At 40.8% G+C, this 25,602-nt stretch overlaps 1 protein-coding gene across 1 annotated transcript in view; it reads right to left on the reverse strand.

The window, feature by feature from the left end:
- LOC105487131 (BMP/retinoic acid inducible neural specific 1) overlaps positions 1-25,602 on the reverse strand; it is a 200,496-nt gene that overhangs the window by 128,769 nt on the left and 46,125 nt on the right. The window contains exon 2 of the mRNA XM_011750439.3: positions 12,015-12,282. Within this exon, the coding sequence (XP_011748741.1) occupies positions 12,015-12,232 (218 nt within the window). The 5' untranslated portion in view covers positions 12,233-12,282. The remainder of the gene's footprint in view (positions 1-12,014; positions 12,283-25,602) is intronic.

Consider the following 25,602-nt stretch of genomic DNA (forward strand, 5'->3'; position numbering starts at 1 on the left):
CAATTTATTACTTAAGGTATGGTTTTGCCAGTCTACTTGCTTCTTGACTATTTCTTCCCTGTCAACTTTCATATTCAAACACTCACCAAATACTGAGTCTTTTATGTTTCCTTAAAGGATCTCAGGTTATGACCATTTATATAATATTTTGAAAGAATAAAATCACAGAGATGAAGAACAAACAAATTAGTGGTTGCCAAGGGTTAGGGATTATGGATGGTAGAGGATGAGAGAGAGGTTTGACTGTAAAGGGCTAGCACAAGAAACATCTTTGTGGTGAGGGAGTTGTTCTGTCTCTTGATCGCAGGGGTGGTTACATGAATCCACACATATGGTAAAATGGCATAGGACCATAAACACACATTATACCCATGTCAATCTCTTGGATTTGATATTGTACTACAGTCACATAAGATGTAACCATTGACGAGAACTAGGTAAAGGGTACATAAGACCTTTCTGTACTATCGTAGCAACTTCTTGGGAAGTTACTTTTTCAAAATTATAACAAATAAATACACATCTCAAACGTCAACTGATGCTATTTTATTCCAAGACAGTTTCCTCTCTCACCTGGATGACATACTTTGCACCCTCTCCCATCTTTCCCCCATTAATCTATTCTTTCAATTATAACAGAAGTGATCTTTCTAAGATGACAACCTGATCATGCTCCATCTCTGGGCAAAACTCCTAGAGCTCTCTATTGTTGTTAGGATATAGTTCACAAATTGTAGGCTGAGAAGCCACGGAGTGCCACAGCAAAGTCATAGGAGCACAGCAGGATATTTTAAGTGTTCAAGGGAAATGAAGGATACTTGACATTTATTGGGCATCACAAGAACTTCTAACTCAAGGTCGTTCACAGTTTCAACATTAGAACACAATGCATTCCTTTCAATGTTAGTATATCTTTGTGAAGCTGGGTTTCTGGCAGTTGGTACAATTTCAAAGTATTGTGAAAAATTAATGAGGAACAGAAAATGAGTGTTGATTTTATCTAATTGCAAAGTTTAAGAAGTAGTAACTGATTATTCAAGAATAAAATGAAAATATTGCCTTTTGTTTAGATTTTCATGTATTGTTTTTTTCAAATGGTCACTAAATTTGTCACAACAAAAATACTTCATTATTAAGTTGTTTGGATCTAACTATTTAATAAACAGTGTTATTGGTTTTTTTGTTTTTTTTTTTTTTTTTGGCCTGTGGGAATCATAAAAAACAATCATTGAAACCTTAAGAACACCTTAAAATGAGAAAGTATAGGATCCATCGCCTTAGAATAAAGTCTGAAGTCTTTTATATAACATGTACAGAGCTTCATGACTTGACCTCTCTGTTGAATTTTCTGGCCTGCATACTAACATCTTCTCTGCCCATTGCAAGCTCAAGAACAAGTATGCCCTCCTCTAAACCCTACTTCAAAACACACACACAAACCTACTTAAAATATTTTCTTGGAATCTTTCCTTAATCTTGCCAGACCAGCTCAATGCCCTTTCTTTGCACTATTACTCCATTTTATACTTTTTTTTCAACACTCCTCATACTAGCTGTCAATTTGGCTGCTTTTAGTCTCTCTCTCCCCAACTACCCTACAAGTGCTCCTGAAGGGCAAAGATGAATAATCCCTCGGTGTCATCAGAGGCTAACACAGTGCATGCACATTAGTAGGGACTCAATAAATATTTGTTGGATTAATGCACAGGTGAGCACTTTTATCTCAAACTGTTTACCAGCATGGAGACTTGTTTCTTTCATATCATTTGCATTTACCTCCTTCTTTCTCATACAAACCACACTCCCCCATGAATGTGATGTAGAACTAGGTGAGCTGGGTGTCATGCTAGAGTCGCAGAGAGACTGTCACAAGTGAGGATGGAGGCTGCACCTTGCTGACTTTCTCTGAACAATAAACCTGCAATTTGAGGAAAAGCAAAGTTACCTGAACTCCCCACCCCCACCACACATACACAGACACACACACAGACACACACACACACACACACACACACACACACACACACACACACACACAGAGCCTGCCTTGAAAGGCTGCCGATTGCCATGGATGTGCTTGGGTGAGAAGCAATCCCTGAGGGACAAATGTCCCCTGAGCATTACACATCAAAGACAACCTGGCGAGCTCGGTGCAGCAGGAACTAGAAGATGAGATGTTACAGACTGCTCCCATCACCTGGGCTGATTAATAAATTAGACTCTTGCGAATCGTGGGACGTGCACTGTGTACATGAATCAATGTATGCTGATAGCTTAAAGAGACCTTGCCGTTATGGTGTCACGTGTTCCTCAGGGCATCAAAAATCTTTCTGTCTCTGGTCCTCTTTCTTTAGCTTCCTCCTAAAAAGTGTCTTCCGAGTCTAAGAATGGAGCAAATGCTACCTTTATAGGGCACCTATGCTACAAAGCCCACTAGCCAATCATCCCCACTGCAGATGTTGGAAGTTCCAGCAAGACATCTCAGAGTCCCTGTTGCTGGATTTGCAGGGGTGGATACTTCAGGTATTTCTTTTAACTACTAGTCCTCGAGCATTTGCTCTGTGCTAAAGACTATCTTTTTTTTAAATTTTGAGACAGTCTCACTCTATCACCCAGGCTGGAGTGCAGTGGCATGATCTCGGCTCACTGCAACATCTGCCTCCTGGGTTCAAGGGATTCTCCTGTCTCAGCCTCCCAAGTAGCTGGGATTACAGGTGCCCACTACCGCGCCCGGCTGATTTTCGTAATTTTAGTAGAGATGAGGTTTCACCATGTTGGCCAGTCTGGTCTCAAACTCCTGACCTCGTTATCCGCCCGCCTCAGCCTCCCAAAGTGCTGGGATTACAGGCGTGAGCCACTGTGCCCGGCCACTAAAGTCTATCATATATTCTCTTCTTAAATCTTCACAACAATCTTGGAATTTATCTTCATTTTGCAGACAGAGAAATTGAGGCTCACATGATTTAAGTAATGTGGGAAGTGGCAGAGCCAGGATTCAAATTAAGGTCTGCCTGAGTCTAAAGACTTGCTAAGCTATAGCGACCATTGTAGGGTTCACATAAGCTTAGACACTAACTTGAGGCCGGAAGTTTCCATCAAGGTGAGCAGGGAAGAGTCAGGTACAGATAAAGGGTGGAATGCAAAGTCTTCCTCCAAGCCAGTCTGGGAATCCATAGCTAATGAGACCCAGTAATTCTTGTGCCCAGGAGGAAGGCCTTGAGAGATAAAGAAATTGCCCAGAGGCAGAAGCCTGAGCATTCTGGTTCCTTTTATTAGAGATACAAAGGTATCCAGTAGCTGTAGAACTCTGCATAAAAGAATGCATCCTGCCGCAGGGTGCTGAGAATGGAACTGGAGTCCGTAAGCCTGGATGCTGCACAAGAAAAGGCTGCCTGACCAGTAGGTCCACAGCAGCTGTTGGTGGCACTGACTGGTATTTGAGGGTTAATGTAACCCTTCTTCACTGCCTTTGTCTTAGTTCCAGCACTCCCTTTCTCTCCCTTAAATTACTGCCACAGTTTTCTAACCCAGCTCTCTTTCTCCCTTTCTCCCATTCCTCAGGCTGGTGCCAGAGCAATTCTAACTGTATATCCGTGCATGTCAGCCTCAAGTTTCAAAGCCTTCACTGTTTTCTTTTTGCCCCCATCAGGCAAGACACAGGTTCTAACCTGCTTAACACAAACCCATTGCAAACTCTGCTAATCACACATGGTACAACTTTCCTCTGAGCCAAAACACGACCACATTAGTGCATCAGTATTTTAAAAACTAAATGAATCGTAAAGGAACACATTATATTTGAATGGAATAGAATAGAAGATATCTTGATATTTAAGAAGCATCACATGTAGGTTAAGTTTTTTTTTCAGTTTTTTTATTTCAATCATATATTTTTATCTATATTTCTGGCTAGGTTTTATTGAGTGAGTGTCAAACTCAAATGTATTTGTTCACATGTATTAAGGTCAAAAATGTACGAAAACATCAACAAAGAAAAAACACTGTTCTAAACGGCTATCTAGTAATATTCTGCCAATTCACTAGACTTTAAAGATTGGTTGAAATCCATGTGCTATCTCAAATTTCTTTTGTTGTTGGCTTGAAGCTGCTCTCCAACCTTATGCTCTACTATCAGTACTACTCAAAATACACCCAAAACACATGAAGACGTCTAGTTCCAGGCTTTCTCCTGTCTTCTGACTTCGCGGGTGCTATTCCATTTGCCTAAGGTGCTTCTCTCCTCACTGCCTTCTCATGAATCCTAATCCTCCTTGAAGCCTATGTTCAAGAGGTCTTCCTGCAGCATGCCTTTCCAAACATGCCTCTTCCTCCTCTCCTTCCCCAACTTTGCCACCTCAGTGGAATGTAATTGTTATGCCCAGACCGTTTATTCCCCGAAGAAGACCACCAGAGTCCAGAGTCAAAGCTAAGCAGCAAGGATCTTTATTACAGGTTCGAACCTGGAACTCTCACTTGCTCGCGAAACGAGACAGGCAGGAGAGCTCCTCCACTGAGCAGAACAAAGGGTGTAGCGCGGGGGGCGGGTACACATCTATCTTTGTGTCCTTTCATAATTTCCCTTTCCCTGCAGCCATGGAGCATCAGTGGCATCTCTCAAGGCACACGGCACTGTGGTTATTTGTTTTTCAGTCAGTTTCCCCCAAAGAGACCATGAATTCCTTGAGGGACAGGATCAATGCTTTCCTCCCTCTATCCCCAGGAAACAGTGCAGGGCCTGACTAGTAGGAGTTTAGAGATCAGTAAACATTTTTTTTCAAATGAATGAGTAAGCTGCAGGTGCCCCAGATCACAGATCCAGTCTCCCTTTTTTCTTTGGCCAAGATTTGGAGCACAGTATTTGAAGCCCTAGGGCTTTTCTCCATTTCTCCTCCTAATCTACCGAATCATAACAATCACTATCTTTAGATCAGTTTAAAGACTCTGTGTCAGTCTGTCCATAGGAGTGGGTGGGCAACTAGGCCCATTTTCAGACACTGCTTGTGACAAAAGCTGGACAATTACTCTGTAGAAATTGTAGCTAACTATGGTTTGTAACTCACAGAAGTCAGTTCAGTAATGGCATGGGAGCAAAGAGGTAAAATACTGTAAACATACCAATTTGGTAGCAATAAAGCTATCATTTTTAGAATTGGAAGATCAATTTTAAATAATCAACACTAAAGATTATCTTTGAATTGGCACCAAATGGCCCAGAAAAATGTTTGCTGGATATCCTTCTCCACTTCTATCTATTCAGGGAGACCCTGATAAAAAATTTGGATTAGGCGAAGGATGTATGTGGGCTGGAGGGTAAGGAGAGATGCAGGTTCATGCTTCCCTCCAATGCTGTCAGCCTTTAAATGGCTGAAATTGACAAACATGAACATGGGGCATCATCCCATTCTCATCTTTTGAGTCAACCAGGAATGCTCTGAAGGGAAGAAAAAGTGTCTTTTAACACACTTGGTCTAAGCTGGTTTTTAGTGACACAATCCATGCATATCTGGACCTAACAATGAAGACTGAATATCTTACTTCCTAGGGAATACTGTAGTCAGAGTCAAAAGGCACTAGAATCTCCAGAAGAAGGAAGAATATTTTTTGACTGGAGAACTAGTTTGCTCTTAACCACTCCCTCTATGCAGGAGAAAGCAAAAATGGGTCCACCTCTCTTCACGCATTGAACTGCCATCCTGGTCTATGGCCATGTCTTAAAAAAAGGATGACTGTTTCCCCATTTTATCCTATGGACATACACTCTGGGAATCCAGTCATTACAGTGGCACCTATATTTAAGCCATCCTAATTCAACCTCATGAAGACCAAAATCTAAGACCATTTATTCAAGTATTCTTCCCACCACTCTATTTTTTCTTCTTCCCCAGAAATACTAGCGCAGGATTTCTCAACCTCTATACAACTGAAAGTATGTTGGATAATTGTTTGCTGGAGAAGGCTATCCTATGCATTGTAAGGTATTTAGCAGCATTCCAGATCCCTGCTTACTACCCGCTAGATGCCAGAAGCACCCCCAACAAACACCACCACCAGTTGGGCACCAAAAATCTCCCCAAATACAATTGCTAAGTGTCCCCATAGGAAGCAAAATTATCCCTGACTGACGATAATTTTTTTTTAGCTCCTGTCTCTCCTAGACCAGTTAAATCTAAACACCTGGAGAAAGATCCAAGCATTGGTTATTTTTAACTGTGCAGGTAACTCTAATATCCAGCCACTTATTTGTATATTGAATCAAAATTGTACCTAACTCAACTGTGGTTCTGCCCTCTGTTGAGGTTTGTATATCTATACCACAGGGGGAATGCCAAACTTGGGAATTTGAAATGAAAAGGGGAAGGAAGAACAAAAGGTTTGTGATGAGAAAACTGAAATTGCTCATTTTTTTCCATCATAAACCAGGAGGTAGATTTAGACCAAATAACTCAAAGCAAAAGCTTAACAGGAAGATTGGCTTCCTCATCCAGTTAACCAGTTATTCAAAACAAAGAGGTATCCCTTTTAGTGTGCTCTGACATAGGATGGAATCCAAAGACACAACACCCAAGCTGTCAAATTTAGGCAGAGCCCACAGTTCCCTGAGCCTGCTCATCAATTCCGTTGAGAAAAAGAGGTTGTATGGTTAAAAAGTTATGGCTAAATACTGTTAAATAGTCTAATTTTAATAAAGGTCTGTGATAAGGGGGCCTGTGTAACTTTGGGTTTTCCATATACAGGTCTATATCATTTGGGAGGCAGCTGGGCAAGGTCAAGGACGCAGCCTCTAGAATCACACTTGCCTGTGACAGGTCCTACTCTATCACAAATTAACTCTTTTACCACGTACAAGCTGTATAAATAGAGAGATAATAGCAATACCTACTGCACAGGATGATTGTAAGGATCAGTTGGAATAATTTTTATGCCAGATAAAGTGCAATGCTAACTTCTTAAGATTTCAGTGTTAACAATTAACTTGTCACTGTTGTGATGATTATTGCTTCTTTGACTATGGGAGTCATCATGGAAAAACAAATGGGTGTTCTTTTTTTCCAGAAAACATCTTTTAATATTACATTGAACTATAGTTCTCTGTAACATACATTAAGAAATGCTGGTTTCCACTACTTTATGCCATACTAATAGAAATCTAGTTCTTGTACTGCATGATTTCAAGATTATACCTGGAATCAAAAGGCTGAAGGCTTCTTTCAAGTTGAAACACAAGCCCCTGGAGTGGGGCAAGGGTGGGCTTCTCTCTAAACTCCACTTGTCTGGAAGCTCCTTGAGGGCAGGAATCCTGTTCCTCACAAGATAAACTCCCCATATACAGTATCTGGCACATCTAGATGCCTAATCTATACTCTTGAATGACTGCTGTATAAAGACCACATCTCATTCATCTTAGTAGAACCATTCATCCATCCCTAGCAGCATCCATTTAGCCAAGTAGCTTTACCACAAAACCTGTTATTTTTGTGAAACACAAGAAGAAATTATCAGGACAGCGGAGGAGGGCTGAGATCTATACAACTCTGAAATAAATATGCAACACAGCCAGGCAATTAGACTTGGCTTACCAAGATTTGATTTATACTCAACTTTCAGGTATATATTTAGAGCTCAAAGGGAGATGCAACGTAAGCCACAAACCACTTGTTCTGCAACCAGCAGGGACAGCCACTCAATATGGAACCACCACTTGTGACATAGTGACCACCATTACCAGAACATCCCCTTTTCCCTGACTCTTCAGATCCAAAGAGTACCATAACTATCCTACTAAAACCATCTTAGAAATAATTGCTAAATTTACAGCACCTACTGATGATCTCACAGTTAGGAAAAAAAAAAACAAAACAGAAAATAAAACACAAAAAGGCATTGGAAACACAGGAAAAATCTTTGGACTAACTGACTTTGAAATTACCATGAGAATAAAAAAATAATTCCTAGTAAACAACCAACATCTGAAGTGGAAGAGGGAACCACCATTCTGACATGTCTTTGTGAAGCTCTTGGAAACTTCTAAGCTCTATATATTTGAAATATAAGTTATTTCTCACCCCAATTGCATGAGGCATTTAACATCATCTCAGTTTCATAGATGGGAAAACTGAGTCTCAGAGAGGTTTAAACTTGCCCATGGTCAAAAGAAGCCTGTTGGCATTTGGTAATAAATCAGGTAACTAAGAACCAGGGAGAGTCGTGACAGCATAGAGTTAAGGACCCATGTTGGGAAGTCCCAGAAACCAGCTTTTGAATCCCAGCTGTGCCACTTTCCAGTTGTGTAATGTGAACAATGTACTCTTTATTGCCTTTCTCATTTGTGACATGCAACAATAATAGTATTTCCCTTCAGAATGTGGCTATGAGGAGTTAACGACTAATATATGTATAGGCTTAACAGAAAGTGAAAATAAATTACTTTGTTCGAATGATGATTTAGAACTCTAATGAAAAAAATTCAAGCATAAGATAACTTAAATTTTACAAGGCACTCTCACACAAACTGTATCTCGTTGACCTAGTAGGTACGGCAGACATCATTATCCCTTTCTACAGAGGAGGAAATTGAATATCTGAGTGGTCATTTCTATCCATGGAAAGATCACTCTTTGATTATTCACTTTTTATGCCCTCTATCCTTCACTCCTAACTCTGAGCTGGATGGAGGAGGGGGTGTGGGTTATGTGGGGGTAGGAGGATATATGTGTGTAATCTATTGGGTTTTTTTTTGGTCATCTCTATATTAGCAAATAATAGTACAATTTATGGATAATGATGGGTGTTAAACTCCAAAACAATAAATGTATGTGTGAGTGAATGCTGCATACATGAATTTGCCCAGGATGAGAAAGCTGGAAAGAGTTTCCAGAATGAACAAAACCTGAATCTCTAGACTCCAGACCCAAAATCCTTTCCACTACCACATGCTGTGTTTTCAAATGACAGTATTTCACAGAATCATGAAATTTCAGAGGTAAGAAGGACCTTGGAGACCACTTCGGCTAGCACTCCCATTTTACAGAAGAAGAACCAAAGGTTCAAAGGAGTTCCATTAGTTGACCAAAACTACACAACCAGGAGATCGGAGAGCTGGATCAGCACCCGACTTCCCTGACTCTGAGGTCAAAAGTGCTCCCACTGCACCCTGGCAGATTCAAGAGCAGAAAACTCCCCCAAGCCTTCAGGTGGCAACTCAAGTTTGTGAGTGACAGAGCATTTACATCATGCACTCAAACGAATGCACGTGTGCATACTGTTGCTTGGCTTGTAAAGCAACACAAGAAGATGTTTCTGCTGGGTTTTAATTAAACAGGTTCTCATTGTTGTAACTAGCAGTGACTTGACCATGATTCTATGAGCAGAAGCCAGCCTCTGTGTGCAAAGGCAGGAGAAAGAAGATGGCCTTAACCTAGTTAAATAAATAGAGAAAGCTTCTTCCCAGTTTCTTTCTGAAGCGTCCCAATCACCCTGCGTTCCAGCCAGGATTCTGGGGAGGAGGGAACTGGTGGAAGTTTGAAGTCTGGGCAGATCAGTAAGGCTGGCTCTCTAGCATCAAAAAATGTAGCACTATGGTAGTCAGGCCTTTCTTTTTTTTTATGATGAAAATGTCAAGTTTGTAATGTGCTGTGTCCATGCTAGCATACAGGAAGACAGGCACAATGGAAATTGCCTATGGACATGCTTTGTGGAAACATCAGTGTTTCAACAAAGTGGCATACAGGAAGGAAAAAGTATCAATTCACAATTGCCCCAATGATCATGTCCTAGTTGGCTTTTGCTCTGATCAGCATCTGGATGAGCACATGTCTCTGGGTGCATATTTGCATATGGGTTCATATGCACATTATGACAAGAGTTCTGCCTAATCCTTGGACATTGTAGGTACCAAATCAATGTTTGTGGTATTTATGATTTCCCAGTTATACCTATCCTGCACATTTTTCTTTATAGCACTTATTATACATAGAAATATGCATGTGTTTAATTAATGTCAGTCTCTCCTATGACAGCAACTATTATATTTATTTTACTCATCATTGTATCATCTGCCCTAAACATAGTGTTGAATCTGTAGCTGGTGCTTAATAATTATTTGAGGATTAAATAAAAGAAGGAATGAATAACTAGACGACCAGGGGCCTAACTTTTGGGTTGAACTCTGTCATTTAACTAGCCATTTGACTTTGGTTAAATATTAAATGTAATTTTGGAGCTAGATAGGACCTTAGAAAACAACTTATTGGATGGTTGCAAACTCTGTTTTAGGAGTAGAATCCAAAGTAAACCATACATGAAATCTTAACACAAAAGCAGATATAAACCTTCTCTAGCATAAGGGAGGTGTAGGGCTCAGAATCCTGCCTGATCATCTCTTTGCTCCCCACATTGCAATGGTTTCTATGGCTACTTTAATCAATCCTCAGATTTTTGAATAACATAGGTTGAAAACTGCTGATCTACATCAGCCCTATCATTTGATAAATGAGGACAGTAGAATGCAAAAGATGAGGGAGCTTACCTAGTGTCATAAGACAAGTGCATGAAGAACTGAAATCAGTATCCAGAGGTCTTAATCCCCCATTCTCATAGCAACCTTTTACTTCTCAAGATGTCTAAAACAACCCCCCACATGTATACAAATGATTGCAAAGAAAAATTTTTAGAAAAAGTTTCTTAGAGCTCTGCAACACTCCGCATTTGGAAGCTATACCAGGGAGGCAGCCAACAGAGTGGTTGGAAGGAAAGCACTGGCGTCAGGTAAATCAGTGTGTAGACCCTAGTTCCACTCCTTACTGGATGGATGACTTATAGCAACACACTCAACCTCCAAAGTCCTGATTTTCCCATCTGTAGAAGCCATTGCCCATCTCATAGAGGAGGTTATGAGGGTTGAACAACCTCCCTTCATGGCACATGATAAGTGCTCACTAAAAGGATGCTACTGTTGAATATTCTGAATCTGTGGTTCCATTCAGGGTACCTCTTATTTCAACAGCAATAACCAACACTTATGGATTATCTAACATGGACCAGAGTTCCCTTTATAAAACTGCATTGTAGCTACCGCCATGTGATATTATAACTAGTTAACCTCCTAAGACCACACCTAACTACACCTGAGAGAGTTCTTTGCACTCTCTTATTCATTTAAGTCCACAACATTCACTGTGTGTTTATGGTAACAAGGCAGAGCAAAAATCACTCTGGGGATCTAGAAATGAATTCTGTACAAGTCATTCCCTCAAAGAGTTTCCAGTTAGGTGAGAAAAATACACAAGAATGCACTCTAATTCCAAATGATTTTATATTAAAGAGGTGTCAGTGTAGAGAGCTGTGGATATATCAAAGATGTGGCGGTTAAGTGGAATGTGAAAACTCTAAAATAGTTTCAAAGAGGAAAAATTCGGGCTAAGTCTTTTTTTGGATGAGTAGAATGTCAATGGTCCAAGAACTAGTACAGACCTGCTCAAGAAAAGGTTTCTTTTTTTTCCAAATGTTTGAATGTATTTGGGTAGGATCTTAGGTACATCAGCAGCATTTTCAAAACAACGTTACTTATACTTGATGTGGCTGACTAAAATTATGATATGGATGCATATAAACCAGATTCTAAATCCCAGTCCGACCACTTCTAACTGTATGACATTAGACATGTAACTCAACCTAGTTGAGGCTTGATGACCTAATTTGTAAAGTGGGAAAAACAATCAAAACCTGTATCTGATGGTTATTAGAAGGTTTAAATGAGATAAGGTATAATAAGTATTAAGATCCCTGCCCAGCATATAAATAAGTACTCAATAAATATTAATTACTTGATCGTCTCCTTGTCATTGCTAACATATTCTGCAAAGAAAAAAAAATTTTTAATCAAAAACAGCTTGTGGAAGGCGCACAGACCCTTGACCCAGACACTTCTGCACACAGCAAGGGTTGCACCAATCAATGCCTGACTTCACAAAGCACAATATGAATGTAAGATAAGGGCTATTTAGCCCAGGTCTTACCTGTATATTTTATATCTGGTTGTAAATCCTTGACGGTGTCTTTCCACAAAGGATAGGTAGCTCCTGGAGTGGTGGAAAGGCCCCCTGTCTGAAATGAGCCAATCAAATTCCTTGGAGACATGTTGGTCTGTCCCAGCTGGTTCCTGGTGGGAGGGCTGCACTGAGATACGGCCCCATATAAACAGGAAGTAGAGGAGCTCAACAAACCTCCAGTTCATGCTTTTCTGCCGGCCTTTTTCCTCTCATTCTTGCTCCATTCTGTGGAGTCCTATAGAAGAAAGAATAAAAAAGAGAGGAAAAAAAAGAGAAACCAAAAGAGAGAGAGGAGGGGGGGAGAGGAGTAAAAGAAATAGAAAGACACAGGAAAAGAAAAAATGTGATTAACACATCTTCATAATAATACCTTATGTCAGTAGAGTGCTTTAAAGTTTACAAAACCCAGTATAGTTCTGGTTAAAAACATAGAATCTATGGAAATCTGGGCCCATGTTCCCGTTTTGCTGTTCACATATTGTCTAAACATATACAAACTGTTTGGTCTATTATGGATGCAGTTTTCTCGTAAGTAAAACAGGGTGAGCTTACGAGCCCATAGCTTGGCACTTGGCACATCATAGATGCTCAAGGAAGATGTGTTGAAAAAATGAATAAAATGAATTAACGCAGAAACAGAGTCTCATACACCCAGTATGAGACATGGAGACGTAATTCAAGTGACTGTACCAGTTAATGTCTTCACTAACAACCTGCCTCTCATAAAGAGGTATCAATAAACAAGAGTTCCTTTTCCTTCTCTCACCAGGCATGTATCCACTGAGTACACATTTTGCTTTTGCATGAACAGATGAATGCACAAAGTCTTGTGATGGCTTATTATCATGACTATCTAGGTTGAATACTTTAGAGATGAAGAGTTCATGGAGCTTGCTTACAGTTCACTTCTGCAACGTTCAGTGGAATGTCTCCCAAACCCAAAGAAATATGGCGAGAGAATTTGTCTTTTGGTGACTCAGCCGCAAAGGTTGCCCAGGGTTCAAAGGAAAATTGAAGGCGGTCATTTTGTCATAGGTCTTAAATGCTCTTTTATTAGGGGGTATTATGGCCTAGTGGTGCTGCGAGGGTGAAATGCTTAAGACTAAGGGCTAGCTTTGGTAGAGAGGTTCCTTGTGGAGAGAATAGACCAGAAATCACAGGGTCATGCCAATTTTGTAAAAAAAATATACACTTTTTGTTTTGTTTTGTTTTGTTTGAGACGGAGTCTCACTCTGTCACCCAGGCTGGAGGGCAATGGCACAATCTCAGCTCACTGCAACCTCCACCTCCAGGGTTCAAGTGATTATCTTGCCTTGAGTAGCTGGGACTACAGTCATGTGCCACCACACCCAGCTAATTTTTGTATTTTTCATAGAGATGGGGTTTCACTATGTTGGCAGGCTGGTCTCAAACTCCTGACCTCATGATCTGCCCTCCTTGTCAGACTACTTACTCGCTTAAATGTATGTGACCCCATCCTACTTATTCTAACAGAGCTTCTTTTACTCCATATTGAAAGGCAGTTTTAAATCTAGTTTGTATATGTTAGAAACAGTAGTATTTCAGGTCATGTATTTAACTTTTCTGACTTTCAGTTTCCTCATCTGCAAAATGTGGTTAACAATAGCACCTACACTCAGAACCAAGGTGACAATTAAATGACACAATTGCTCCCTCTTGTGCCTGGCATACAGTAAGTGCTCAATAAATAGCATGTATGATGATGAGGATAATGATGATGCATGTCAATACTGATGTCAACTTATTCCCTGTGAGACAGTGTTTTTGTTTACCTGATCCCCACTGCCTGGCCAAACCCTGTTTATATCCTTCAGTAGCCAGCCGAGGTCATGTCCTCAAAGGTCAATTTCCTTTTTTATTCATTTAAAAAAGTGTTATTTGTTTTTTTTGTTTTTTTTGTTTTTTTTTTTTTTTGAGACGGAGTCTCACGCTGTTGCCCAGGCTGGAGTGCAGTGGCGCGATCTCGGCTCACTGCAAGCTCTGCCTCCTGGGTTCACGCCATTCTCCTGCCTCAGCCTCCTGAGTAGCTAGGACTACAGGCGCCCGCCACCGCGCCCGGCTAATTTTTTGTATTTTTAGTAGAGACGGGGTTTCACTGTGGTCTCGATCTCCTGACCTTGTGATCTGCCCGCCTCGGCCTCCCAAAGTGCTGGGATTACAGGCTTGAGCCACCGCGCCCGGCCTAAAAAAGTGTTATTTGTTTACTCCTCTGAGCTATAGTTGCTCATTTTCTGTAACTGCATTTTAGCCCTTATCACCTTGTATAATGCTTACAGGCATACTTCATTTTACTGTACTTCACTTTATTGAGATTTGCAAATATTAAAGTTTTTACAAATCGAAGGTTTGTGGCAGCCCTCAGCCTACCTAGTCTGTTAGCACCAATTTTCCAACAATATGTGCTCACATCGTGTCTTGGTGTCACATTTTGATAATTATCAAAATATTTCACACTTTTTTATTATTGTTGTATCTGTTGTGGTGGTCTGTGGTCAGCAAACTTTGATGTTATTATTGTAGTTATTTGGGGGCACCATGAACTGGACCCATATAAGATGGCAAACTTTATCGACAAATGTGTGTGTTCTGACTGCTCCACTGACTAGGTATTCCTTTTCTCTCCCTTTCCTCAGGCCTCCCTACTCCCTGAGAAACAATAATACCAAAATTAGGCCAATGAGTAAACCTACAATGACTTCTAATTGTTTAAGTGAAAGGAAGAGTCCTATGTCTCTCACTTTAAATCAAAAGCTAGAAGGCATGGCAAAAGGCAAGACAGGGTGGAAGCTAGGGCTCTTGCACCAGTTAGCCACGTTGTGAATGCAAAGGAAAAGTCCTTCAAGGAAATTAAATGTGCTGTTCCAGTGAACACATGAATGATAAGAAAGCAAAACAGCCTTGTGTTGAATGAAGAGAATTTTAGTGGTCTGGGTAGCAGGTCAAATCAGCCACAACATTCCCTTAAGCCAAAGTCTAATCCAGAGTAAGGTTCTAACTCTCTTCAATTCCATGAAGGATGAGAGACGTGAAATGCTGCAGAAGAAAAGTCTGAAGCTAGCAGAGGTTGCTTCCCGGGGTTTAAAGAAAGAAGCCATCTCTATAACATGAAAGTATAAGGTGAAGAAGCTAATGCTGATGGAGAAGGTGCAGCAAGTTATCCAGAAGATTTAGCTTCGATTATTGATGAAGATGGCTACTGTAAGCAACCTATTTTCTTTCTTATTTTGGAGACAGGGTCTTGCTCTGTCACCTAGGCTGGAGCTCAGTGGTGCGATCTTGGCTCACTGCAACCTCCACCTCCCGGGTTCAAGCGATTCTCACGCCTCAGCTTCCCCAGTAGCTGAGATTACAGGCGCACGCCATCATGCCCAGCTAATTTTTTGTACATTTAGTAGAAACAGGGTTTCGCCATGTTGGCCAGGCTGGTCTTGAACTCCTGGCCTCAAGTGATCTGCCCGCCTCAGCCTCCCAAAGTGCTGGGATTACAGGCGTAAGCCACTGCACCCGGCCAACAACCTATTTTCAGTGTATACAAAATAGCTCTACATTGGAAGATGTCGATGATTTTCATAGTTAGAGAGAAGTCAGTGCCTGACTTCAAAACTTCAAAGGATAGACTGTCTCTCATTAGGGGCTAATGCAGCAGGTGACTTTAAGTTGACGCCAATGCTCACCTACCATTCCAAAAATCCTAGGATCCTTAAGAGTAGGCTAAATCTACTCTGCTTGTGATCTAAAGCCTGGATGACAGCACATTTGTTTACAACATAGTTTACTGAGTATTTTAAGGCCATTATCCAGAACTACTGTGCAAAAAAAAGATTCCTTTCAATATTATTGCCCATTGACAATGCATCTAGTCACATAAGGGCTCTGATAGAGATATACAAGGAGATCAATGGTGTTTTCATGCCTGCTGAAACAACATCCATTCTGCAGCCCATAGATCAAGGCATGATTTTGACTTTCAAGTTTTATTGAGAAATACATTTCATGAGGTCAAGAGATCGAGACTATCCTGGCCAACATGGTGAAACCCCGTCTCTACTAAAAATACAAAAATTAGCTGGTCATAGTGGCACACACCTGCAGTTACAGCTACTTGGGAGGCTGAGCCAGGAGAATCGCTTGAACCCAGGAGGCAGAGGTTGCAGTGAACCAAGATCGTGCCACTACACTCCAGTCAGGCAACAGAGTGACACTCTGTCTCAAAAAAAAAAAAAAAAAAAAAAGGAAAAAGAAATACATTTTATATTGCTATAGCTGCCATAAAGAGGGATTCCTCTGATGGATCTGGGCATTGTAAATTGGAAACCTTCTGGAAAAGAGTCACCATTCTAGATGCCATTAAGAACATTTGTGATTCATGGGAAGAAGTCAAAATATCAACAGTAACAGGAATTTGGAAGAAGTTGATTTCAAACCTCATGAATGATCATGAGGGGTTCAAGACTTCAGTGGAGTAAATCACTGTAGATGTGACAGAAATAGCAAGAGAACTAGAATTAGAAATAGAGCCTGAGGATATGACTGAATTGCTGCAATTTCACGATGAAACTTGAACGGATGACAAGTTGCTCTTTACGGATGAGCAAAGAAAGCAGTATCTCGAGATGGAGTCTACTCTTGATGAAGATGCTATGAACACTGTTGAAATGACAACAAAGGATTTAGAATACTACATAAACTTCGTTGATAAAACAGTGGCAGGATTTGAGAGTACTGACTCTGGTTGTGAAAGCAGTTCTACCTTATGTAAAATACTATCAAACAGCATCACATTCTACAAAATTATTTCATGAAAGAAAGAGTCAATTGATGTGGAAAATCTCATTGTTGTCTTATTTTAAGAAATCGCCACAGCCTCCCAACCTTCAGCAATCTGACCACCCTGATCACTCAGAAGCCAACAACATTGAGGCAAGACCTTATGCCAGCAAAAAGATTTTAATTCACTGAAATTTCAGATGATCATTAGCCTTTTATTTCAGTAATAAAGTGTTTTTAATAAAGGCATATACATTGTTTTCTGAGACACACTGCTATCCTACACTTAATAGGCTACAGGATACTGCAAACATAAGTTTAATATGCACTGGGAGGCCAAAAAATTGGGGTGATTCCATTTATTGCAATATTTACTTTATTGTGGTCATCTGGAACACAACCTACAATATCTCTGAGATATGCCTGTAATTGTTTCTATGTCTGTCTTGTTCCTTGGGCTGTAAGCCTTTAACTGGAAATAATCTTTAGAAAACTATGGCTACTCTCGCTCAGCTGCATGACTCTAGACAGTCATGTCTCCTCTCTAGACCTCAGATTTTTATGTCTTTCATGTGAAAATGCGGTAAGGACACAAACAATTTGTCAACTGTAAACCCATCTATACACATGATTAAATATGACACCTCATTTGTCTACTTTTCCAGTTGAATATGAAAGATAAAGCAAAGCTAAGAAAGAGAAAAAAAAATTTTTAAAGAGAGATGTGATTTCTTGCCCAGTTGGTTATTTCTCTCTGTTGCCCATTGCACTGTTTTATCATGAGTTGCTATAAAAATTTGCTTGTCACTGCAAGTCTCAGCTGTCAGGGGCAAAGGAGAAAGGTATGTGAGCAGAGTGAGCTGGCAAAAGCTGTGGCCTGAGGTCTTGTTCAGAGCCTAAAACAAAGCCATACATGTTGAGTGCAGAATAGTAACAACTACAACTGCCAAACTGTCTGCCAGAGCCCCCAAGTGGCAAGCAGGGGATGAAGGCGATTGTTGGGAGATCCTGGTAGTGATACAACACACTGAAGTCACAGCGTGTCACCCACACAGCCCTTCTACATGCCTTCTATTGTAAACTGGTGCAAGGTGGGAGCCTGTGAGAGAATGCTTAGCTGTTAGACTGTTCGCAAAGAAACAAGACTCAGAACACTGCGGCTCTCAAAAGTGGAACAAGGTCATACATGGAAGAGAAATATGTGTGTGTGTGTGTGTGTGTGTGTGTGTGTGTGTGTGTGTGTAGGAGAGTGAAATCTCAGCCTATAGTCCCAGAATTTGCTGAAAGATTTAACTCAGTACTTCCCATGGGTGGACCTTTTGCTCCCCATGGAACATCTTTGATCGTCACAACTGAGGGGATGCTGCTGGCATCTGGTGGGTGGAGGCCAGGGATGCTGCTAAACATCTTACACTGCACAAGACAGCCCCCACAACAAAGAATACGGGACCCCACATGTCAATGATGCAAATGTTGAGAAACCCTGCTCTAATCCAACTCCTTTTTACAGATCATAACCTGAGTGGCAAATTGGGCTAGACTCCTATCTTCTAGTTCTCAGTTAAGAGTTCTTCTCATTCTGCCACATTACCTTGGCCAGGCACTGGGCATGTATGCTGTGTTTCAACTTGCTTTGTTCTTAGGGTCTGTAATATAATCTACATTTCCTCAAGTAGAGATGAATGTTTCCTGGAAGAAGTCAAAATATATCTCTGTTGATTTAGAACATCATAGTAATCCACAGAGCACCAGAAATGAAAATGAAAGTTTCTATAGAGTCCTTGACTCTATTAATGGAAATGGATATTTTGTTGGGCTGGAACAAGGAGGAGTACATATGTTACCCATATATATATATTTGTTATGATGGCAGGGAGTGACTCCCATTGTGTAAATAAGACCATATTAGCACCAACTGTGCTGGAGACTCGAGATAATATGAGAGTCACATTATGGGTATTTATTGAGCATCTACTATATACTGGCTTTAAAATGGTTTGTTTTCTTGGTAGTTGCCAAAGCATACAGTCCAGAGCAGTTACAAATAAAGATGTATTCCACAAAATGGGTACAGTTATCCAATTTAACAAATGAGCACCTTAGGACTTGGAGACATTGAATAACTTTCTCAAGCTCACAACTCCCAAGTGTCAGACTTGGGATTCTAACTTGTGAATATCTCATTACACACTCTGTACAATCTCCAGCATTCCCCAGCCCCATCTCATTCCAGCTGAAATTAGATCCTGCTCTCCGGAGATTCAAAATATAATGGGGGAGTCACACCCAAGTGTGAACAATTCTAATATGAAATATGCTGCCATAAATACTATAATAAAGAAAAGAAGTCCAGTGGAGGAATGGAGGCCAGAGAAACTGTTTTCAGCAAGGGCACTGAGAGAACCCCATAGAAGAGGGACATAGTACTTGAGAAGGGTTTCAAATAGCATGTACAGTTTTATTAAGCACACATGGGGAAAAGGAAATTTCAGCAGAACAGACGGCCTACAAAAGCCTTGGGTGGGTGGGAGAAGGCAGGAGAGTAATGAGGTGTGTGCTGGGGATAGCACACCAGGTGGCAGAGAGCTTAGGGAGAACCAGAGCCCTGAGGCAGCTGATCACCCATCTCTCACTCTGTCTCCCTCTCATCAAATGAACTGTGGATTTCATTTCTGTACTATCTGCTAAGGTCAAAAGGCATTGTGGATGTTCAATAAATTTATCTATTCATTCATTACCATACTGAACAACTATTATGTGTCAGATACTCTTCTAGAAGATAGAAATTCAACAGTGGACAGAACAGCCAGAGCCCTCAAAGAGCTTATTTTTGGTTAGTGGGGAGAGGGGAGGAAACAAATGGGCACTGACTCTACATGTGGTGGGTGCAGAGTGCTCTGAACAAAACCAAAGCAGGTCAGAGGTCTGAGACTGGAGGTGCTGCTTTCTATGCAAGGCTGCTCAGGAAAAGCATCTCTGATAAAGGGGCTTCCAGGCAGAGACCTAAAGAAAGTAAAGAGATGACTGGTGCAGATGCCGCAGGGAAAAGCAATTTTAGTGGAAGAAAGGAAAAGAGACAGGGACAGGGTGGGTTCAACGCTTGACTATAATCAGAAGTCAAGTTGCATTTCCATCTCCCGCAGGGAGCTTATACTTTAGTTGCTGTGAAAGTCATTTTGAGGAAGAAATCACACATTAAGTGGACATTTACTATGTGTCAGAAACTGCACTTCTTGCTTTACACATTGAGAAGGAGGGGTTATGGTACCCATTTTACACATGGTGAGGAGGGGAAACTAAGGTTCAGAAAGGCAAAGTGACTGGCCTCATACCACAAAGTTGGCAAACAGCAGATTTAGAACTGGAGGCTGTGCTGCCTAATTTTGGAGCCCCTGACCAAATGTGTCTATCAAGAGCTTTCAATATGGCTAGTCCAAATGGAAGTGTGCTATTCATAAAAATACACACCAGCATTTCAAAGACTTAGCAAGAATAATGGAATTTACTTATTTATTTTTAATCAATTAATTTATTTTTAGTGTTTTGAGACAAGGTCTCACTCTATTTCCCAGAGTGCAGTGGCACAAATACAGCTCACTGCAGCATTGACCTCCCCAGCTCAAGCAATCCTCCTGCAGCTGGGACTACAAGCACAAGCCACCATGCCTGGCTGATTTTATTATTTTTTGTAGAGACTAATTTTATTATTTTGGGGAAGCTCAAGCCATCCTCCCACCTTGGCCTCCCAAAGTTCTAGGATTAAAGGTGTGAGCAACCATGCCTGGCCAATAGAATTTTAAATAGCTCACTAATGTGTTATACTGATTACATGTTGAAATATTATGATCTGGGAAATACTGGATTAAATAAAAAATTAAGGTGGCTGCTAGAAACTTTAAAATTACATATGTGGCTGGTATTCTACTTCTATTGGGCAGCGGGGGCCAGGATGAACCCTCATACTCTATGACACTGCTCCAGAAGGTCATTCATCCATCTCCACATTTTTACCAACAGTGTAGAACCCAACTTATTCTCCCTTAGAGTCATTGGGTTGAGCCAGTCTCCTCTTGCCTCTTGCCTCTAAAATCAACAAATTAACAATAAATACACTGGAAATACAAATTTCCATGCTCAAGGGCCACATCTCCCAATCCCCATGCCCTAGCAACAGTGTTAAATATCTATCACTATGCATTTCAGAACTGTTGTTCTTCCAAAAGATTCACAAAGGGAATTTCCTGCCACTGGAGTTTAGAGCTTGTGAAAGGGAGGCTGGTTCTATTCTGAGCACTGCCCTTGACCTCCTGCAACCTTCGATGAGTCACAGGCCCCTTGCTGCATAGGGCTCTGGTCTACCCAGAACCGCCGACACTGGCTGTGGCGTGGTGAGCACGTGGGGCCCTTGGCTGAACTGTGCTATATATAAGCCTGCAGTGTTATTAAGGGAATTGGGTTCATCCCACACAGAGTGCATTCTCTAATTGTTGCTATTGTAAATTATTTACATCCGAGGCACACACTCAGGAGGAGGAGATGAGAGAGAATGACCTTCCAGCAGCGCTGCTACCAAGCTCATCCTCTGGAGCTTTCTGCATGGATTGCTGGGCCATGACCCATATTCTGGGCCAGAGGTAGAAGGGAATGCCTCCTCCCTCCCTCCACCCAGGTCCCTGAGAAACTGGGCTGATGATCGGATCTGGGAAGTTAACCCACAATATTTGCCTCTTAAACCTGAGTCAACTGGATAATCTCATCTAGGCTTAACTCTCAAATCTGCTTCTCCAGATAAGACTTCTCACCAATAATGCAGACCTTCAAAGCTGAGTGACCTTGGGTATGTTATTAACCCCCTCTGTGCCTCAGTTTCCTCATCTGTAAAATGTGGGCAGAACAGGGGGATGCACATCTCTTGGGGATCAGATCCAAATTAAACATAATTTTAAAATATAACTATTTTAGTTTCAACTGAACCCCAAAACTATAGCTGCCATATTCCAAACACAGGTGCATGACCATCATATAGTACTTATAAAAACAGGCAATCAAAATGCACTTTTTGGGGATTCTTAACTTCTTACGCACATCACAGCATGAAAAGTAAGATGCCAGGACTAGGAGTGGAGTTTGAGTGGCCTCTGACAGTGCTGAGCCCTCCTTCCTACCCTCTAAACTTCCCATGGGCAGAATGGGGTATAGAGGCCCCTCACCTCAAGCTTCCACAGGACAACTCAAAGAGCATGGCAAATGTTTCCTGGAGCTTGGGGGAACATGGAGAATTGGTGTCTAATCACATCAGAGAAATCTCAAAGAAAAATTCCAAAGAGAGAAATCTAAAGAGAGGCAGGCTAAAACCCAGAAGCAGAGCAGGGGCTACAATTTGGGAAGTAACTGCCTAGTTCATGGGTAAAAGGAATGTGCCCCCTCCACATAGATCAGAGGTGGGCCACCTGCAAGGGAAAACTGGGTGAGGTTGCCTTCAATCCTGACCCAGAAGGAGAGGCAATGCCAGAGACAAGAAACTGGAATAATCTCCCTGCCATGTACCAAGGGTCCAAAGGATGAGTGACAGGCAAGCAGCTGAAGAGGCATTTTCCTACATCAAAGGAATCACAAGTAAGAAATCCCAGAGAAAAAGGAAAACTCCAAAAATACCCCAAATAAATGTTGCCAGTAAGAAAAGGTTAGCATTAAACATCTGCCAAGGCTGCAAAGTACTGATGCTAGATCATCAGAAAATACTCGTCAAGGAAGAATCCTTCTACCTCCTCACTTCTCCATTGTGGCCAAACCTTATGCCTTGAAGAAGTCAGAGGTCAAGGTTAGCAAGACGGAGGAGGCATGGTAAAATTGTAACTTGGGGAAAGAGGAAAATCTGGAGGAAGAGTGAAGTTTCCACTTTAAATAAAATATTCGTTGTAATATACTGAACTGGACACATTGATTACTGAGCAGAGACTGTGTATGGAGAATAGAGGTGAACCCCCTAAATTTTAAAAGTCACCTGAAAAAATTGTGGTCTGGCCTTAACATTTCATCCAAATGTCAGAGGAAACCTGATCCAAGAGTTAAGTTTAAAAGTGGGTGAAAAGAAGCAAGTGGTTTTTGCTTTTGTTTCTTTCTGATCTTGTCCTATGAATCCTGTTTAGCCAAAGGTAAGATTTCATGGATTAAAACACCTTCGTGCCCAACTCAGTACAAAAGTCCAATTAATTACAATGAGAATTTACTAATCAGGGTACATAAGGCAAAAAAAAAAAAAAAAAAAAAAAATCTTAGAATTTCTAGTGTACTTATTTATTACTTATCTTCAAGACTCATCCCAAATACCAGTCACAAGTCACCAATGGTCATGAAGTGAAGAGCAGAAGCCCCACTGCACTGTGGGTTCTGTCTTCCCTTTACTTCCCGGGTATTGTGATAACTTGGTGTTTTTATCGGCGCCTAGTGATATAGAGTTTAGGATTATATCATCTGACTTTAACCAAAATGAGCAAGTGACTTCAAAATACTACTGGGAAGAAACTTTTAATTGGCAAAAATGAAAATAATTCAAGGCAGCACAAACAAGAAAATGGTGAAGGGCCAGCCACCCTACAACGCTCAATCAAAAGTGAGATTTAATCAGGTTTATCAAAAATTAGAAGATTCAAGATAATCATGAAGACTAAAGTATGGATTTACATCTGCTATCATTAATGCTGACCCTTGCTCTAAGTGGATCTTGAACACTGGGGAATTGAGATATTAGCTAGTAAAATTAATATGTGTAAATAATTTACATAAACACATTCATAGGAAGGAATATTGCCAAAAATTTCTACTGATCGCTACATGCATATCTTACAAAAACATTCTAGACAATCCTGGAATGGCTGGGTGCAGTGGCTCATGTCTGTAATCCCAACACTTTGGGAGGCCAAGGTGGGCAGATCACTTGAGGCTGGGAGTTCGAGACCAGCCTGACCAACATGGAGAAACCCCGTCTCTACTAAAAATATAAAAATTAGCTGGGTGTGGTGGCGCATGTCTGTAATCCCAGCTACTGGGGAGGCTGAGGCAAGAAAATTGCTTGAACCAGGAAGGCGAAAGTTGTAGTGAGCCACTGCACTCCAGCCTGGGCAACAAACTCTGTCTCAAAGAAGACAGAAGAAGGAAAGAAAGAGAGAAAGAGAGAAAGAGAGGAAGAGAGGAAGGAAGGAAGGAAGGAAGGAAGGAAGGAAGGAAGGAAGGAAGGAAGGAAGGAAGGAAGGAAGGAAGGAAGCAAGGAAGGAAGGAAGGAAGGAAGGAAGGAAAAAAGAAATCTCTGGAATGAGTGTTCATTATAATTTGTATATTTTACATTATTATTTTTAACTACATAATCAACATCTCTAGAAAATCCCACAGGCTTCTCAAACTTAAAATATCCCCAACTAAACTCATTATCACCCTCTCAAACTTTCCTGTCTCCCAGTACTCCCCATCCAAGTAAACCACACAATCTCCTAAATCATGCCTGTGAGAAGCTTGGGACTTTTCCTTTTTCCTTCACCCTATTTGGCCATTGCCACTGCAGCCACCACCATCTCCACATCCTGTCAATTTACTTTGCTTTCACATCCATCTACTTCCTTTGCCAGTCGTATCTGTCTCCCATCTCTGTAAACCTCAGAGCAATCTTACACTCTTCCCTTTCCCTTACACACTTCTTTTTCTAAGCCTATCCTTGCTTGACACCTGTCATTCCATTTGGAACATGACTAACTCTCACTTGGATTATCACAACCATCTTCCTACTGGTCATCTTGCTTCATGTCTCTCTACCACCTCCATCCTAAGCACTTGTTGCCAGAGTGATCTATCAAAATACGGATGCAACCATGACACTCACCTAATTTAACAGATCCAGCCATTCCCTATTGATTGTTTTACACCTTAGTCTTGCATTCGACAATAAGCTGAGTCCTTTTCCTACTTCCATGCTTCCACACCCCATCCTCAACTTATCTTGTTCTCCAGATTCTCTCCCCAGTTGCACCAACTGAACATACTGTAAATCTCCATGCCTCAGTGCCTTTGTTTAGACTGTTCCCTCTTCTTGCAATGCCCATTCCTGTTTCCCAACTTTGTAATAGGCAATTCATGGCTAAATTTATTAGTAAGAGTAAATGAAAGATTATTGAGCATGTATTCCTTGCTAGATACTATGTCAGACTCTCATGCCCAATAGCATTAAATCCACAAAACAATCCCATAAGATATTAAATTGCATTTTCAATTTTTACAGATGATAAAGCTGAGGCCCTTTTAAAGTAACTGATTATTTTTCCAGTGTCATAGTACCTAAAAATGGCAGAATTGAAATTAAACCTAAACCAATTCCAAGTGCTATGACTCAGGGTTTTAAAACAGTAAGCTGAGAAACCACATCATCCCTAATTGTAGTTTTCTCATTTTGACCAGTGTGAACTACCACAAATCAACTGTAAAAATGTTAATAAAGAGAATTTCTGATAAATCATCTTAAAGCATGAAACTCCTGGAAATAGTGAATCTAGAGAAGTTCATGGAAAGTGCAATAAAAAATAAAATATGTAGAATAATTATTTTTGTAACTTTTTTCTGTGATCCCGAGCATTATATTTTATTAACAATATAAACCTAAGTTATGTATAGTATCGTTTACTTTTTAAATATTTCATTTGGACCCACATTTAGAAATGTGAGGGTCTAAATTCAGGGAAACTGCCTTTGGAGTTTTCTCCCCAAATTATCAACAGTCTAT

The sequence above is a fragment of the Macaca nemestrina genome, chromosome 14, assembly GCF_043159975.1.
Source record: "Macaca nemestrina isolate mMacNem1 chromosome 14, mMacNem.hap1, whole genome shotgun sequence".
Lineage (NCBI taxonomy): Eukaryota > Metazoa > Chordata > Mammalia > Primates > Cercopithecidae > Macaca > Macaca nemestrina.